Source organism: Typopeltis vanoorti, chromosome 12 (genome assembly GCF_054136105.1).
Source record: "Typopeltis vanoorti isolate ZY-2024b chromosome 12, IOZ_Tvanoo_1.0, whole genome shotgun sequence".
Classification (NCBI taxonomy): Eukaryota; Metazoa; Arthropoda; class Arachnida; order Uropygi; family Thelyphonidae; genus Typopeltis; species Typopeltis vanoorti.
Genome location: NC_143560.1, coordinates 59674134 through 59690340, shown reverse-complemented (window position 1 = coordinate 59690340; position 16207 = coordinate 59674134). Strand labels below are relative to the sequence as shown.

Below are 16207 nucleotides of genomic sequence, written 5' to 3'. Positions count from 1 at the left end.
TATATATATATATATTTCAAAAAATAGATTTAATGACTCCAAGACCGAGATAACATATAAAGATTTTAATGATAAATACTACTAGTTTCGGCATATAGCAGCCTTCTTCAGGTATTTATACATATAAAGATTTTAATGATAAATACTACTAGTTTCGGCATATAGCAGCCTTCTTCATAAATACCTGAAGAAGGCTGCTATATGCCGAAACTAGTAGTATTTATCATTAAAATCTTTATATGTTATCTCGGTCTTGGAGTCATTAAATCTATTTTTTGAAATGTATAACAACCGAGTAAAAACTAATCGCCACATATATATATATATATATATATATATATATAAAAGGGAGGAAGAGAAGCATGCTATTGCTTGTAAATAAAAAAAAACTGCAACAATAAAAAAAATTAAAAAAAAGATTTGGGAGGTTGAGACATCCAAGTCTTTCTTTAATTTAATTCTGAGAGTTAAACCACTCAGAATTTAGCAAGAACAAGATTTAACCCCCCCCCCCCAACGTCAGGTTACTTGCCATAATAAGCCATTCAAGACAAGCCCATAAATGGTAGGTGAGATTATAAATACTGTTTATTAATTACTGCATTATACTAACTAACTAACTTATAAATTCATATATTTAAACAATATAATATGCTCTGAATATTACTGAATATTATGAATTATGATAGATGAGGATATTATTACTTACATTGTAGAACTCAGCTTTGAATGTACCAGAAGAGAGAACTGGTAAGCGATGACAAAGACTGTATGCTTCTCTTAATATGTCATGGTTGCGCTGAACTTTACCACTTTGAACAGATCTAATATAATCAAGAATCAAGCGCACCCTACTATGAAGCATTTTTATAGCACTATGTTGAGCTTGAAGGTGTTCAGCAACTGAAAAAATGAACATGCTTCTGACAGTTAATATCAGAGGAGAAAATAATTTGGAAGGAAAAAAAAAAAAAAAAAAAAAAAAAAAAAAAAAAAAAAAACATTTAAAGCATATAGAATTGTTAAACCTAAAAACAAAATATTTCTGGAGGGGAAGAAAAAAAAAAAAAAAAAAAAAAAAAATAATATATATATATATACAGGGTGTTCGGGATAAATTTGACAGTTTCGTAAGGAAAAAGAAAATCTTCTTTGTATCTATTAAATTTAATGAATTGACAAAAAAACATTACAGGCAGAGTTAATTACAATACTATCAACAAGATTTACTCAAAATAACCACCATTAGCATCGATCACAGCTTCAATTCTGCTTCGGAACCTCGAACAAGCTGATGCTACAGTCTCCCTGGGAAGGGCCGCAAAAACTGTTTTAATTTTATCCATTAACTGGGCTTTTGTATTACTGGAAGTGCGATTGGTGTATTTTTCAACTGCGCCCCATACAAAATAATCCATGGGGTTAAGGTCTGGGGAGTTTGGAGGCCAAACATTTGGACTGGTGAAGTCGTAGAAATTTTCAGACAACCATTTTTGACTTTTCCCAGAGGTGTGGCAAGGGGCCGAATCCTGCTGCCATACATACGGCCTACCATTGGCTACCCTTGTTATCCAGGGCTTGACTACAGTTAGCAACTCCACGAACAAAGCCCGAATTCCAATGCCAGGGTTCTTCAACACCTGTTCCTGCAGATTTGCGAGGAATTCTGCTGTACGAACGCAATCAGATCGTCTGCTAGGGATCTTTCTTCTTGCTACATCCTCGTAGTCACCATTGCAAGTCTCTAGTTCATGCCTGATTGTTTTTACTGTATTCAGGGAGCATTGGGCAGCAGTCGTAATATCCTTATTTTGATGGCGGGCACGAATCATCATGATACAAGTTATTCTCTTCCATGATTCAGGTGGGTTCCAGCTATCCATCCTTTCTGACATCTTGTATATGAATGAAGAAGGGTCCAAACTTTTAAATGAAGAGAAGTGTGTGTTAATACATGTAACTTACGGAAAAATATAATTAATTATAAATATGTCAAATTTATCCCGAACACCCTGTATATATATATTTCTTTTTGGTTTTACTATACATTAAAGATGCCAAGAAAATTACAGTTTTGGCTTTAATCCTTTACCCAAGGAAGCAAAAGAAAGTTTTGCACATGAAATATATTCATGTCTGAGCTACTTGTATATAGAGGCCAATGACTTCGTATCAATTGCCTTAGTATGTATCCCATAATGGCAAAGCACACCCACCCTTTCAGACATGTATAATACTATGCATAATGGGAAGGGGAAACTACCCAGAGACTGGTTTTGATTTTTATTGAGGTCTCATCAGTAAGAGCCAGACCTGGAAGAGATACCAAGGTTGAAGTAATGTAGAAGTCATGTATTCTCATATACAAGTAGCCAAAAGGTGCTAGACCTTATTAATAAAAATCTCTGGATGAGAGAAAGATGTTGAAAGTTTTTTACCTTGGTTCTACTATACATTAAAGATGCCAAGAAAATCACAGTCTTGGCTTTAATCCTTTACCCAAGGAAGCAAAACAATGCACCTGTAGAGAGTTAGCTGGCTAACCTCTAAGGGCATGAGACCAATGTTTGCCTATTCTGAAAGATGAAAAATCTGAGTTTCTGGGAGAAAAAATCCTTCTGCCGCCATGTGAAAATGGCTGGAAGTCTTGCCTTAGGGTAAGGAAGTTATTATAGTACAACTACATCTTTATTACTGTACACAGATTTGGTTACCTTGGTTGCTTGGGGATGTGGAAGTGCCAGAGAGGATTTAGAAATAAGTGACATGATGATTGGCTTGTGGATTGCTCCCTACATGAACAGAATGAAAGGTTTGGGGATTAAGGTTAAATCACAGAAAAGAAGGGATATGATAGATACATATAAGTTACTAAATGGATTTGGTAAAGTAGATGCTAAAGAAAATTTTAAATATAGGACTGGATGGGAGAGAACAAGAAGTCATCCATATAAGTTATTTACAAGTGTGGTTAGCAAAGGTGCAAAGAGAACTTTGTCAGCAAATGACTTTAAGAAGAAATATGGTAGGCATTGTGTCAATAATGGTTAGTGCAGGTCTCCCATGATGAGTCTTTGAACACCATAGTGATGCCCACTGAAATAATAACATATGAAAAATGATAAATTATGTACAATAGCAAATACCCAAATTTTTTTCTTTGTTAAAATTTATGAAGCCAATAGAATTTTGTTTTAAACAAGTCCGTTTTTAATATGTAAAATATCATTTCATGTAAGAACACAAAATTATGTCCCAGAGTAAATGTACTAAATCTGGTATACAGCTAGCAGAGTGAAACTGCAAGGCCTGATCCCTTTCTACATTATCTGGAACTCTATGCCCTTGTAATTTATACTCTATGCTAAAGTAATTTATCACTTACTAACCTTCTCAGCATTTGGATAAGTATGGCAGATAAATGTACTCATACACCTCCCCCACACACAAACATAACAACAACACGAGGATGTTTGCATAAAATCAGACTCAATTTTCATTAGCAAAATACAATATGTATATTTTATACTTTTTTTTTTCTATATTGAAAGTTATCTATAAAGAGAACATGCATTGCCCCAAAGGAAAATATCAGTAGATTGGGGGATGGGGGGGTATTCAAATGTCACACAAAACAAGAAACTTTATTTAAAAATTATAGAGGTTGAAAGAAATATGTTTTTCAATCATACTGGCTCTCAACTTAACAAGATAAGCAAATGTGAAAAGTGCTTTTCATGTTTTTGCTTAACTCTTTGCTTTATGCAGATGATGTGTCCCTCAACACATCTAGTATAAGTCTCCAGGATTCTTTAACTAAACTGAATAACAACTGTAACAAATTTGGAATGAAAATCAAGCCAAATTTGTAACAGCTGTTATTCAGAATGTAGCTGAAGTTTTCTGTTTTCCTGACTATGAAAATATTCAGGAACACATAAAACTTCAGCTACATTCTCAATGGAGAACGCATAGAACAAGCAAAATATTTCAGCTATTTAGGCACAATTTTTATAAGACAACAAATTAAATTTGGAAACAGACAACAGAATAAACAAAGGTGGTATGGTGAGGAACCAATTAGAGACCACTGTTATGAAAGTTCCAAGAAAATTAGGAGAGTGAACAGATGACATCAATGGCAGAATCATATTAACAATGAAGATATTCAGAAGGAACCTGACATTGTTAGCAGTCAAGAATGTGTGCAGATCTAATCTCAGGTAGTATGGTCAACTTAAACAGAATGGGAGAGGAAAAGTTAGCAAAAACAGGTATTTGATGTCAAGATGGCAGGAAAAAGATCCAGAGGAAAACCAAACTAAGTGAATTGATTCAATCAGATGTGCCTTATGTTAGATACAACAATTTTAGAGTGTTGACAAGTAATAAGCTAATTTGTTGTTGATAGGAGATTGCATATCATGAAATTGATGATGATGATATTATATTGTTTTTTTGAAGACAATCCCAAAATAAGAATTAAAGACAGAGTCATTCTTCAACTGAAGGGAAGCATAATTGACCAGCCTGGCTGGCCGAGTGGTAAGCATATCTGCTCTCCAGTCAAAAGGCTCCAGGTTCAAATCCCGCCGTGGGCATGGATGTTTGTGTTTATCTGTGGAAATAGTGGTGGTGGTCGCTGATAGATGGCGTTGTTGTAGTTGCGGTCAGTTGGTGGATTGAGTGGTTGAGATAGAGTTGTAGAGCAGGCGCCCTCCCTCGATGAGTCTTTGGACTCCCTGGAGGTGTCAAATAATAATAAAAATAATAATAATTAGTATATTGTCTTGAGTTCGAAAATTTGGTGGAAAACACAAAGCTGATATTTTGCTCTCTAGGTCTCTTTCCTAGGCAAAAGAATTCAATCGTGCATCTGAAACTGCATGGCAAAGCAATTTACTTATGGAATATCTACACGAATACAATGTAATACAAATAAACCTTCATTGTTAGTATTTTGTATATGCTTATATTCATATTTTCTTTAAAAGGCACAAATGTCTTTATATAAGCAACTTTTCAGACATGAATTCATATGAATTCTCTCATCTCCCCCCCCCCCTCTTTCTGCCAACCTTTTTATGGAACGCTTTGAGAAACAATTCCTTCTTCAAGCTACCACAAAACCTGTTATCTGGTAGAGATATGTTCGCAATGTTTTTATAGTTTGGAAACATGATATATTCATTTTAAGAGATTTTCTTCATTCTCTCGACTTGATATATCCAAGAATCTGATTCATAACAAACTCGAGCACAGGTAATTTTTTATTTGACATTTTAATCTCAAAAAAAAAAAAAAAAAAAAAAAAAAACCAGAAGGTATCATTTGATTGGAAAACTTCTGGAAGCTCATCCATAGTGCATGCTATCTTCATGCATTGTCTCTTCACCATCCTTTCCAAAAATGATCTCAATAAAATCTCACAATCATTTTGCTTATTATGTTCGTATTTTACAGTGTTATATATACTAGTGAAAATTTCATTGATGAGAAATAAATTTTTGTTATATGATAAGATTATCTAAAAATATTAACTTTCAAATTATCTAAAAATATTAATGTGACTGCAAGCCATGTGGTTATGCAGTGGCAAAGCAAAAGAAACTTAAATGTGCGTAAATAATTAACTTGCTTACCATGCATTGTAATCCATAGGGAATAATACAGAAATGATGCATATATATTCTTCTGTATTTGTTTATAGTTGTGTTTTAATGCCATGCATTACTACAACGTGCAAGTGCTGTAGTAATGACAGTTATGTTGTCACCAGAGTTTCCTTTTGAATCTTGATAAGAGATATGCATGTTAATTAAAATAATTTTCATAGCTTAAACATGTAACAAAAATTATATCGAATTTGTTCAAAAAATCCAATATATTTCATCCAATGTTACGTGAACACTGTCAAGGAGAAAGACCATTCTATGCTCAAAACATGAGTCATAAATCAAGCATATATTAGCTTGTGTCTGGGTTGCTGTTGAAGTATATGATATTATACTATTTGAGTTCAAGGAAGAACAATTGTAAGTTGTGTAGATAAAAATTATTTAAAATAATTATTAAAAAAACCTATATGAACAATTAATGGTGATTGTTTACCAAAACTTGGAGATACTGGCATACAGTCTGATCAGTTCAGGTTCAGATGATTTTGTATCATTTCACGTTTCAAGGAAAAGATAACTGAATTTGAACTTGCTGGAATGAAAAAGTTTTGTCTAGTTCCAAAGAACTCTGTGTCTAGCGTCAACAGTGTGAGAAACAAGGTCAGACTTGTCACAAAGGTAATGCCACTAATGTCATGAATACTACCCAGTATAATCATAAGATTAATATCTTATTAAAAGTTAGTAATTATTTTAAATAATTTTATCTACATAACTTACTATAATTTCCTTTGAATTGGTCTAATAATGTAATATCGCATACTTCAGCTCTGAATAAGAGACGAGCTAAAAAAGCATGATTTATGACTCTTTATTTCGATTAATCTTTTGAATGTAGTTAGCAGTCTATCTCCCTGATGATGTTCATCCAACATTATGTGGATGAAATCCACATTGTTGAATGAAATATACCGGAGTTTTTAAATAAATTCTATATAATTTTTGTTGCATGTGTGTGTGTGTGTGTGTGTATGTTGTGAAAGTTATTTTAATATGTCTAGTGTGCATGTTCCATTAAAGCTATTATGTACATTAGTTGCTGCTGGGTAACAAGAACACTAGCCAGAAAAGAGTAAACAACCAAGGAAAGAGAATCACAAAGGTGGAATAAACTCCTGAGTTAAGTTCTACGATGTCAGAGAAGTTTTTATATGCATCTTTAACTACTCTCCAAGGAGGAATTTTGAAGTTAATAATTGAAGAACAGTGTGGTGCATCTAGACTTTGTATATGAGAAGCAAGTGATATATGTTCCAAGGAGCAATATGGAATCTGCAGTAAAGTTCCTTTTATTGGAATGCATTTGGAACTGCTCAATTAAATGTATTCCTGTTGTCTTAGTGATTATTCTTAATGCTATACTTCAGCAAAAATCAAAGATGTGTTTAAGGAAGCTTGCTTACTGAAAGAAGACATATGCAAGTATATTAGTTAAGGCCTTTTCACTTTGATTGCCTTCTAAAAAAAAAAATGAGAGTTAAAGCAGAATGAATGAATGCGCAAAAACAATAAAATAAATGCTGCAAAGGAAGTTCTCAAATGGCTATATGAAACTCAGAACTCTCAATTGAATGCCTTGTACAGTTTAGTTTGTAAAGTATTTGATGTTATCTCTCAGAAATGTATTTAATTAAGAGTCAGAGAGTGAAAGATATATATTTTGTTGAGCTCATACTGTGCAGTTCTTAGAATGATCATTTAATTATTTTTATGTATTAAAAAGTTAGATATATAGAATAGCAGAAATTCATTTACTAATTGTAAATAGAATTACTTAGTATTTAGAATTTGTATCAGTTGTATATATTTATAGATTTACCTTAAATATTGAATTACTTTTACAACTGAGCTTCATTCTTTGAATATACACAAACATGCTAATCTTTGAAGTCAATGCACAGCATAGGTACGAATCAAAAACAATCCAACCAACTAAAATAAAATTCTATGTAGTATATTGTTATCTTACTCTACAACCGACTTTAATATATTGGTTGAATATGGGTTGGGAATCACATAATTGTACAATAGATAAGCACGAGTTTTGAAATAAGGAAGGGAACACTTCTGTGTTGTAGAATACCAAACAAATGAAAAGTTTGTGCTTGCACACCTTGCATCTAGAACAAATCACACCAACTGGGATACAGACTACATGCTGCCCTATCTTTAGCACAATTTCCTTCCACAGTCTCATCTTAAATGAGATCTAGCAATCTCTAATCAGATATCTTAACAAACTTCAAAAATCATCTACAAATATCTAAGAAGGCAAATGATGTTAACCAAGCATGATTGCTGCCTCATTTTGATTGTTTCTAAGAATTTTCTGTTTTAATTTCTTTTTTGTTCTTTCAAAAGATACTACATGGAAGAAGCCACTAGAGATAAAGATGTGAAATCAGTCAGTACATTGTGTAGTTGTAAATTATTATAATTTAAAAAAAAATAAATTACAGTCATAAAGCTTAATTATTAGTCTTTTTCATCAATAATTTTTTTTCCCAAATCATTTTATTATTTGTTAGGTTTTGAATATAATACACTATTATTCTTTAGAGCCTTCATAGTGCAGTTAGTTTAGACAAGCCCTTTGACTGGAAAGACCTGGGTTTGAATCCCATCAATGATGTGAGGAACCTTTAGCAATCAAATGGTGAGTTAGCCAGTCTCATATGGACATGTTTTTTTCATCCCAGAAACTCTGGTTTTTCATCCCTCAAAACAGGTAAGCTGGCCAGAAGAACACACACAATATATAAACACATGACACATGGGGAATAAGGATTAATCAACCTATTACGTCAGGTTTGATTTTGAATACCTGCACAGTGAAGTGTATCTATGCATAAGCATAAAATTGAAGATGAGGCAAGAGATAAAGCTTATACAGAGTGAAATGAAGGGATTTATAGATAGGTATGGAAAGTGAAGAAGACGAATGAATAATGGCCATACAAAAGAGGTAACAAATGAATCGCAAGTGCCGTTGCATGGGGACTCAATTATTAGAGGCATGGTGAACAAGAGGATGAACAAAGTTTGTTTTCTGGGAGGTAAAATTAGTACTGATTGAGGCGATGGATAGCAGAAGTAAGCAAGAAAAAGATTTGCTGGTGGTAGTAGTACAAACAAATTACTTAGGTGGAAACAAGAAGGATGTAGGAATGGATATTAGGAGGTTTCTGATGAAAATTAAAGATAATGATGTGGTAGGAAAAGTAATCAGTAGTGTGTTGCCCTGGTATGACAGCGATGAGTTGAGGCAGAGAGCAAAGATCATGAACAGTATATTAGCAGAAATGTGTGAAGGAGTGTGGTTTATGAATGTGTGGAAATGTTTTTGAGGGATGAATTCAACTATAAGAGTGATGGACTGCATTTTAATGGTTTTGGTGTGAACCATCTGGAGAGGGATGCTGCTGGAACAGAACTTATGAGTGCATAGAATAGCAAGCATGAAGATATATGAAAGAGCAGAAGAGTAATGAAGAATGAACTGAAGGAGTGCTTATGAATAGAAAAGGGGTATACGACAGACAGACAGAGAAGTCAGAGGGGACAGGGGAATACAGCATGAGAAAGGTCGATGCTGAAAGAAGTAAAGGTGTGGATAGACAAGAAAGGAATATGTATGGGGGGGGGGAGATGAGCATTTGGGTCTGAAGAAGGTTCCGAAGGAACTTCAGAAAAAGTTTCATTTTCACTCTATGATGAAACTAATAGGGAAGAAAAAATAATATTCAAAAGATTGAAAGGCCTCATCAAATCTTCCAGTATATACAAAGGTAAGTACAGCTTTAACAATTTCTGTGATTCTGACAATCTAAATTAACACATTTTCACAATATAAAAGACAGCCTGGTTTACTAGTAATTATACAAAAGCAGCAATATTTTGGAATGAGTGACTTCTGCTGGTAATCAGGGCAGATGATTTGAATTATACAAGAAATAACTGCTAGTTGGGGTCAAGCATTCCAAGTTCAAAGACAATGTGATATCACATCATTAAAATTAATGGAACAGATATATCTCATCTTCCATTACATACTAAAAAAAAAATTACATAATGTACAATGATGTCCAAATCCTAAGGATGACACTATTTCTGAGGATTACAACCGCAAATTCAGACGAAGATTGTGGCAATTTGTATAACTGACGATATTGAGTAGAAAGTTGGTACACATTCAGATTTTCAAATTGAGTGTAAAGAACACATGATAGCACTCAACGGGATAAAAGGCAAAAGGCTGCGTTAAGCAAATTGCGTTTGAAAGAAGTTCATTTTATGAAGGAAGAAAGTTACAAAGTTGGATATCTTGTAATGTCTCAAAGACATCATCAATATGATTTCACATGGAGAAGAATTATTGGAAAGCTTGAAGAAGGCTGTACAATTATTGATATTGCAGAGTTTGGAATCTCACATAGTGCTGTATACAGGCTCTGGGCAGCATTCCAAACCAATGGAATGTGTTCCAGATGTTTGCTAAGAGGTCACATTTGCTCTGCCATGGAGCATAAAGACAAATTTTTGGTTATAACAGCAAAACATAATTAACGCACCACATTAGGCCAGTTTGCAAGTCGGCTCCATTCAAGCATAGGTACATGGATATCTTGACAAATTGTGGCAAGACATCTGTGACAAGTAGACCTATATGCATAAAGGCCTGTAAGTTTGAATCTCTTTATCCACAGCTCATTGTAGAGCACATTTTCAGTGGTGTGTTGTATCCATAAAAATTAGACAAGACACCCCATTGGTGTCTTGTCCAATTCTGTCCAGTTTTAATCTTTCCTCCAATTCTAGACAACACTTCATCTGGCATGAAAATGGTACTGCTTACCATTGCAAGAATGTTCTTGAAAGGGATAGATATGGCAGTGATGGGGTCATGGTGTGGGGAGGCATTATACTTAGCCTCCCAACTGGTCAAGACATATATATATCTGGATACGATGCATGCTATCTGTTGAAAAAACATGGATAAGAAGTGCAATTGGGCCATCATGTCTATTAGAAGGTGCGATAATCCTTCATGCTAAAGAGAACACTTGGCCAGATTATCTTGCGTTCATAACTGTGTCTCAGTAGCATATAAATGCAGTTCCTTGTTGTATGTTGGGTAACTGGACTCTTAGTTTTATATTAGATAGACTAAAAATATAGAAATTATTTTTATTTTTGTTTTCTCCTTTTATTGTAAAAATTTTAATGCCAGGACAAAATAAGAGATCTTTGCATACTTTCTTCACTTAAACATTGTATTACCTTGGAAAACCATTGCCATTTTTTAAATTTTTTTTTGGCTAATTTTGTCTAATCGCTTAGTCAACAATACATTTTCTTAGTTTTCCAAGAACTTAATTCAAGATAATTATTTGAAATATTGTGAAAAAATAAAAGAAAAGAAAAGTAAATAACAGGCTGCTGATATTCCAGATTATGTTATTTTTATTTTTGTTCAAAATCGTATTTTGTAGAATACGTCACAGACTGTCTGAAGAATGTGCTTTGACAATAATATAGTTTGCTATATTATATTTGCAAATTATTAAAAATAATTGCTTTATAGATAATAATATGAAAATCTTAAATCATATCAAATGTGAAGTACATACTATGGAAAGTATGAAATACAAAATTAGAAGAAGGTAGATATTTATAATTCAGTTACTATGAGCCATCATGGCAGCAGAAGGGAAGGGGGGAGGGTTGGAATACTTCAAAATAAACAAAATTTTAATCAATTCTGTATAGGATATGTCTCAGATAATTCATCACATATATTTATTTATGTTGCTTCCACCCACAAAAGGTTATTTTACAATGGTAAAAAAACAGCATTATTACTATTATTGAAATGAGCACTCTACAAAATAATCAAATAATAATTTGTTTTGTTTTTCGACCGTGAGTTCAATTGAAATACTACTGAATATAATTTTGCAATATTTTAAAATTAGCCTTAAAATAAGAATGCAATGCAATTAAAAGCAGAAAGGGTTGTTCTCAAACAGCAGCAGTATATCTAAATCTGTAAACATACCAACACGACAAGCATATTTCCATATATCGGAGTAGTGAAAGGTAGAATAAAAAGTAATGTTCAAACCTTCAATGAATTTTAATTGATAGCATTTTTTTAAAGAATATTTTAAAACAATTGTTTAACACAACCGCAGAAATTAACATAAAAATAATTTCCACGATATTTTCAGTAACACATCTACCAAAATGAATATATATATAGTATATATCTTAGAAACAACCCATATGTTGACTTGCAATTTCCTAATGGAGAAAATTCCAGGTAACACAGGTTCACACTTCTAAGTCAAGGGGTTATAAACGTTACAACTCCGCTACAGTTAGTCAGTCACATTATTTCTGATGTTCAGTTGACAAAAATAGCAAGAAAATAATCACATGCACTTTCTTTTCAAAAAACACAAAGAAAATACATTATAAATCACATTCTGAAATCTCTACTCAACGAAAAGAAAATACTACATATTTTCTTCTTATTATTATTATCATTATCTGGTATTCCTTTTAGTACAAAGAAGAAATCACCAAATATTTGGAAAAGACATTTACCGCTAGTTTAGATAGGTGGCATTTCTGAAGTAGCTATACTTTCACTACAATTTTACACTAAAATGTATAAGTATGCTCGCCAAGTGATGTATGTTTGAATCAGCAGAGTGAATAGGCGAGTTCTCCCCCCCCCCAAAAAAGCTGAATGCTTATGCAACACATATGCACCTATTTTTTAATTTAAATATTTCTTTCTTTCTTAAATAACTGCATCAAATAATTTATAAGTTTTTGATAATAAAAGTGAAATTGTGATTATCATAAATTAAGAAATTATTTTGACGTAAATATTGTATCAGGCTGTAAAAGAAATATCGGTATTTCTATTTAGGATATCAATGAAAACAAAAAGGAGAATCCATTCCAATAATAGGGTAATCAATCCGTCTTCTGGGATAAGTTGTTTATTATTACAATTATTATTTATCGGAAAATTAACTTTTTTTTTATGATCATTGTAGTTTTTAAAGTGGTAACTATTTTGCTTGTATAACAGTTGGGAAAATTTTATCTATAAAGCACAGAGAGTTCGCGTGTTGGCGACCAATTCGTACGTCCTTCATTTCTTTCTCCCGTTCAGCATTAATCGCCTATTCTTGGCACCAAGCCAAGCACAGCTCTACAAAGTGTGGGCGAACTATAGCCTTTACCCTCCCAGCTGAGATTATTGTTCTAGTACTTCTAAGACAAAGTTATTTTCAGCAGCAGTAAAAGTCACCATAACTGGAATTTTTTTAAGAAAAAAAACTAACACTACTGAACTTTCTTTTTACGGTTTTTATATGGTGAAAATATAGAACAGAATTTATAATACTTAGAATAATGTTAACAGACAGCCAAGTAAATGATTCTAGATTGCAAAGAAATAATCTGGAATTAGAAGTACCTGTTTTGGCAGATACAACAATATATTGGCTTACTTTTTTTGTCAAAACGATAAAATGAAGTAACAGATATTGAATACTGTCTCTGAAAACTTTCAAATCAGTAGAAAATTAGAGTAGATATTTATATTAAGTTCCAGGAGCAGAGAGGAGGGGGGGGGCATTTGGAAATCTTCCAAATTAGCACAAATTCTGAATCAGTCTGTGCAGAATATCTTTCATATATTTTCACCATATCTATGGAGGTTAAGTAATTGATATTATAACTATATGCATCATACAAAAAAGTAAAGAAAAAATCATTTATTGCAATTTCAAGAAGACGAATAAGTTACTGCTGAAAATTATCACTGGATATACATTTTTTTATATAAAAGCAAGGCCTCACAATCGTAACGTCTTTTATTGTTCATAAAAGCAGAATCACTCGTTTCTAAAACTGAAGTGTGATGATAATGGTATTTTCCAAGGAAAGAAAACAAAAGCTCATATTTATTTTAATAAATGTGACTTTAAAAAATACAAATCTTTAACATAATGATTTTCAAAGCAAAAATTTGAAAATTATGCAAAAATAATATCTACAGTAAATGCAAATGAAATTTAAAATGAAAAGTAAATGAAAGAACAAAGCTTTTGTTCCACTGAACTGATCTGAAGAATAAAAGACAGCAAATTTAATACTAGCATTAAATAATTTCACTGCAAAAAAGAATCTGTTGTCATTACAGGATCGATTGTTTATTTTTAAACATGTCAAATTGGTTTTTATCTATGAGAAGAAACAATACATCAATTGTGCAACAAAAATTTGAAATTTTGAAAAAAAGAAGAAAATTTCAAGTAACACAGCGTTAACTCGAGTGAGGCATGGTCACTCCATGACAGTTAATCCACTAAGGGCAATACAATTGCCATTACGGGATTTACGATAAAAGATACATGATAAAAGGGAGAATGCCAATGAGGTTTGGATCCATGAAAATCCTAAGATGCTCTGAGCATTTCATCCACATCAGCCAGTTGGGAGGTTAATGGATGCACTAAGTTACAAGTGCTAGAAAAAGGGACTATAACTGGTGAACAATATTGCAATGAAGTTCTCCAACATCATGTTTGATTGTCCCATGGTGCTGTAAGTGTAGAATTCATTTTTATGGTGAAAATGCCACACCACATCATACAGATGCAGTGAAGATACTTCTGGAGACTAAGGATATTAATCGAATCAAGTGGCCGGCACATTACCCAGATCTCAACCCCACAGAACATGTCATCATCATCATCATCAAATTCCTGCCATGTACCCTCAAGGGGTGTACAGGATATGATAGTACTACACGAAAAAAATTACATCATCACTAACTTCCTATCTGCAATTTTCCTTCAAATCAGTCTGTTACTTGTCAAGACTCCAACATTATCAGATCTTATATTTCTATCGTCTAAGGCACTTTGTACCGTATCAATCCACCTATATCTTGGTCTTCCTCTGGGTTGTTTTCCTGACAACCTGGCAGAGAACACTTGTTTTGCTAATCTTTCTTCGCCCATTCTGTTTAAGTGACCATACCACCTGAGATTAGCTCTGCTAACACATTCCTGGATGCTGACAATGTCAAGTTCACTCCTAATATCCTCATTTTTAATATGATATTGCCATTGATGCCATCTGTTCACACCTATAATCTTTCTCAGGACTCTCATATCTGCGGTTTCTAGTCTTTGGTCAAGTGTTTTACTTCTGACCCAGCTCTCAGATTCAAGTTAAAATTGGTTTGAACACTGTCTTGTATACAGCTAATTTAGTGTTCCGACTAATTTCTCTCTTATTCCATATGAATTTATTCAGTTGACTTCCCACCATACTAGCTTTGCTGATTCTGTGGTCTATTTCAATATTTAATTTACCACCAATAAAAATCGTGCCTAAGTAGCTGAAATGTTTTACTTGTTCCACAGGTTCTCCATTCACAACACAGTTGATATTTTCAATGATTTTGCCTATTTTCATTGTCTTTGTCTTTTTATTGCTGATCTTCACACCATATCTATTACAACAGTTATTTAATTTAGTCAGAGAATCTTGCAGACTTGTAGCAGATTTATTTAGAAGTATAACATCATCTGCAAAAAGCAAAGAGCTGACATTAACATCTCCAATTTTGATATCATGTTTAATACCACTTTCCTTCATAATGTGATCCAAATAGATAACGAATAACAGATGGGATAATGTACATCCTTTTCTCACACCAGATTTAACATTAAACCATCTTCCTGTACTTCCTTCAATTCTAACTGCTGAGTTACAACTCAAATAAAGACTAAGTATTCTTGATATAATGCCCCATTGACACCATATAACTGTAGCATATTGAATAGCTTCTCTCTTGGCACCATGCCATATGCCTTTTCCAAATCGACAAAACTTAAATACAGATCTTTGTTATATTCCCATGCTTTCTCAACTAATTGTCTTAAAGTGAATATATCTGATCCTGACAGTGTCTATTTGGGCTGAATCCAGCTTGTTCTTCACCAAGCTTTTCTTCCACAATTCTTCTCAACCATTTCTCAAGTATACTTGCATAGATCATGCCAGGAACACTCAGTAGGGAATGTTGAACCTTTATTTTTCACTAGGTTAGACTATGATAAATTTAGTTTAATCCTTTATCCCAGTGAAAGCAAACAAAGTTTGCACCTGAATATATCTTCAGGACTGAATATAGTGTTGTACTATCTTACCTGGGTAAGTAGTACAACACCAGGCAAATTGTAGCAAAGGTGGAGCAAGCTACCAACATTCCTTTCCCAGTATCTCCCATAATGCAAAACACATCTCCTTGCGGATCTAGTCTGGGTAGTGGCCAATCCCTCAATGCATAACATTATACATATCTGCAAGGAGATGTGTTTTGCATTATGGGAGATACTGGGATAGGAGAGTTGGTAGCTTGCTCCACCTTTGCTACGAGTTGCCTGGTGTTGTACTACTTACCCAGGTAAGATAGTACAACACTATATTCAGTC

At 33.3% G+C, this 16207-nt stretch overlaps 1 protein-coding gene across 1 annotated transcript in view; it reads right to left on the bottom strand.

Annotated features, from left to right (window-relative positions):
* Positions 1–16207, bottom strand: part of CSN6 (COP9 signalosome subunit 6) — a 143455-nt gene that overhangs the window by 40032 nt on the left and 87216 nt on the right. Inside the window, exon 7 of the mRNA XM_090401653.1 lies at positions 710–903. Within this exon, the coding sequence (XP_090257779.1) occupies positions 710–903 (194 nt within the window). The remainder of the gene's footprint in view (positions 1–709; positions 904–16207) is intronic.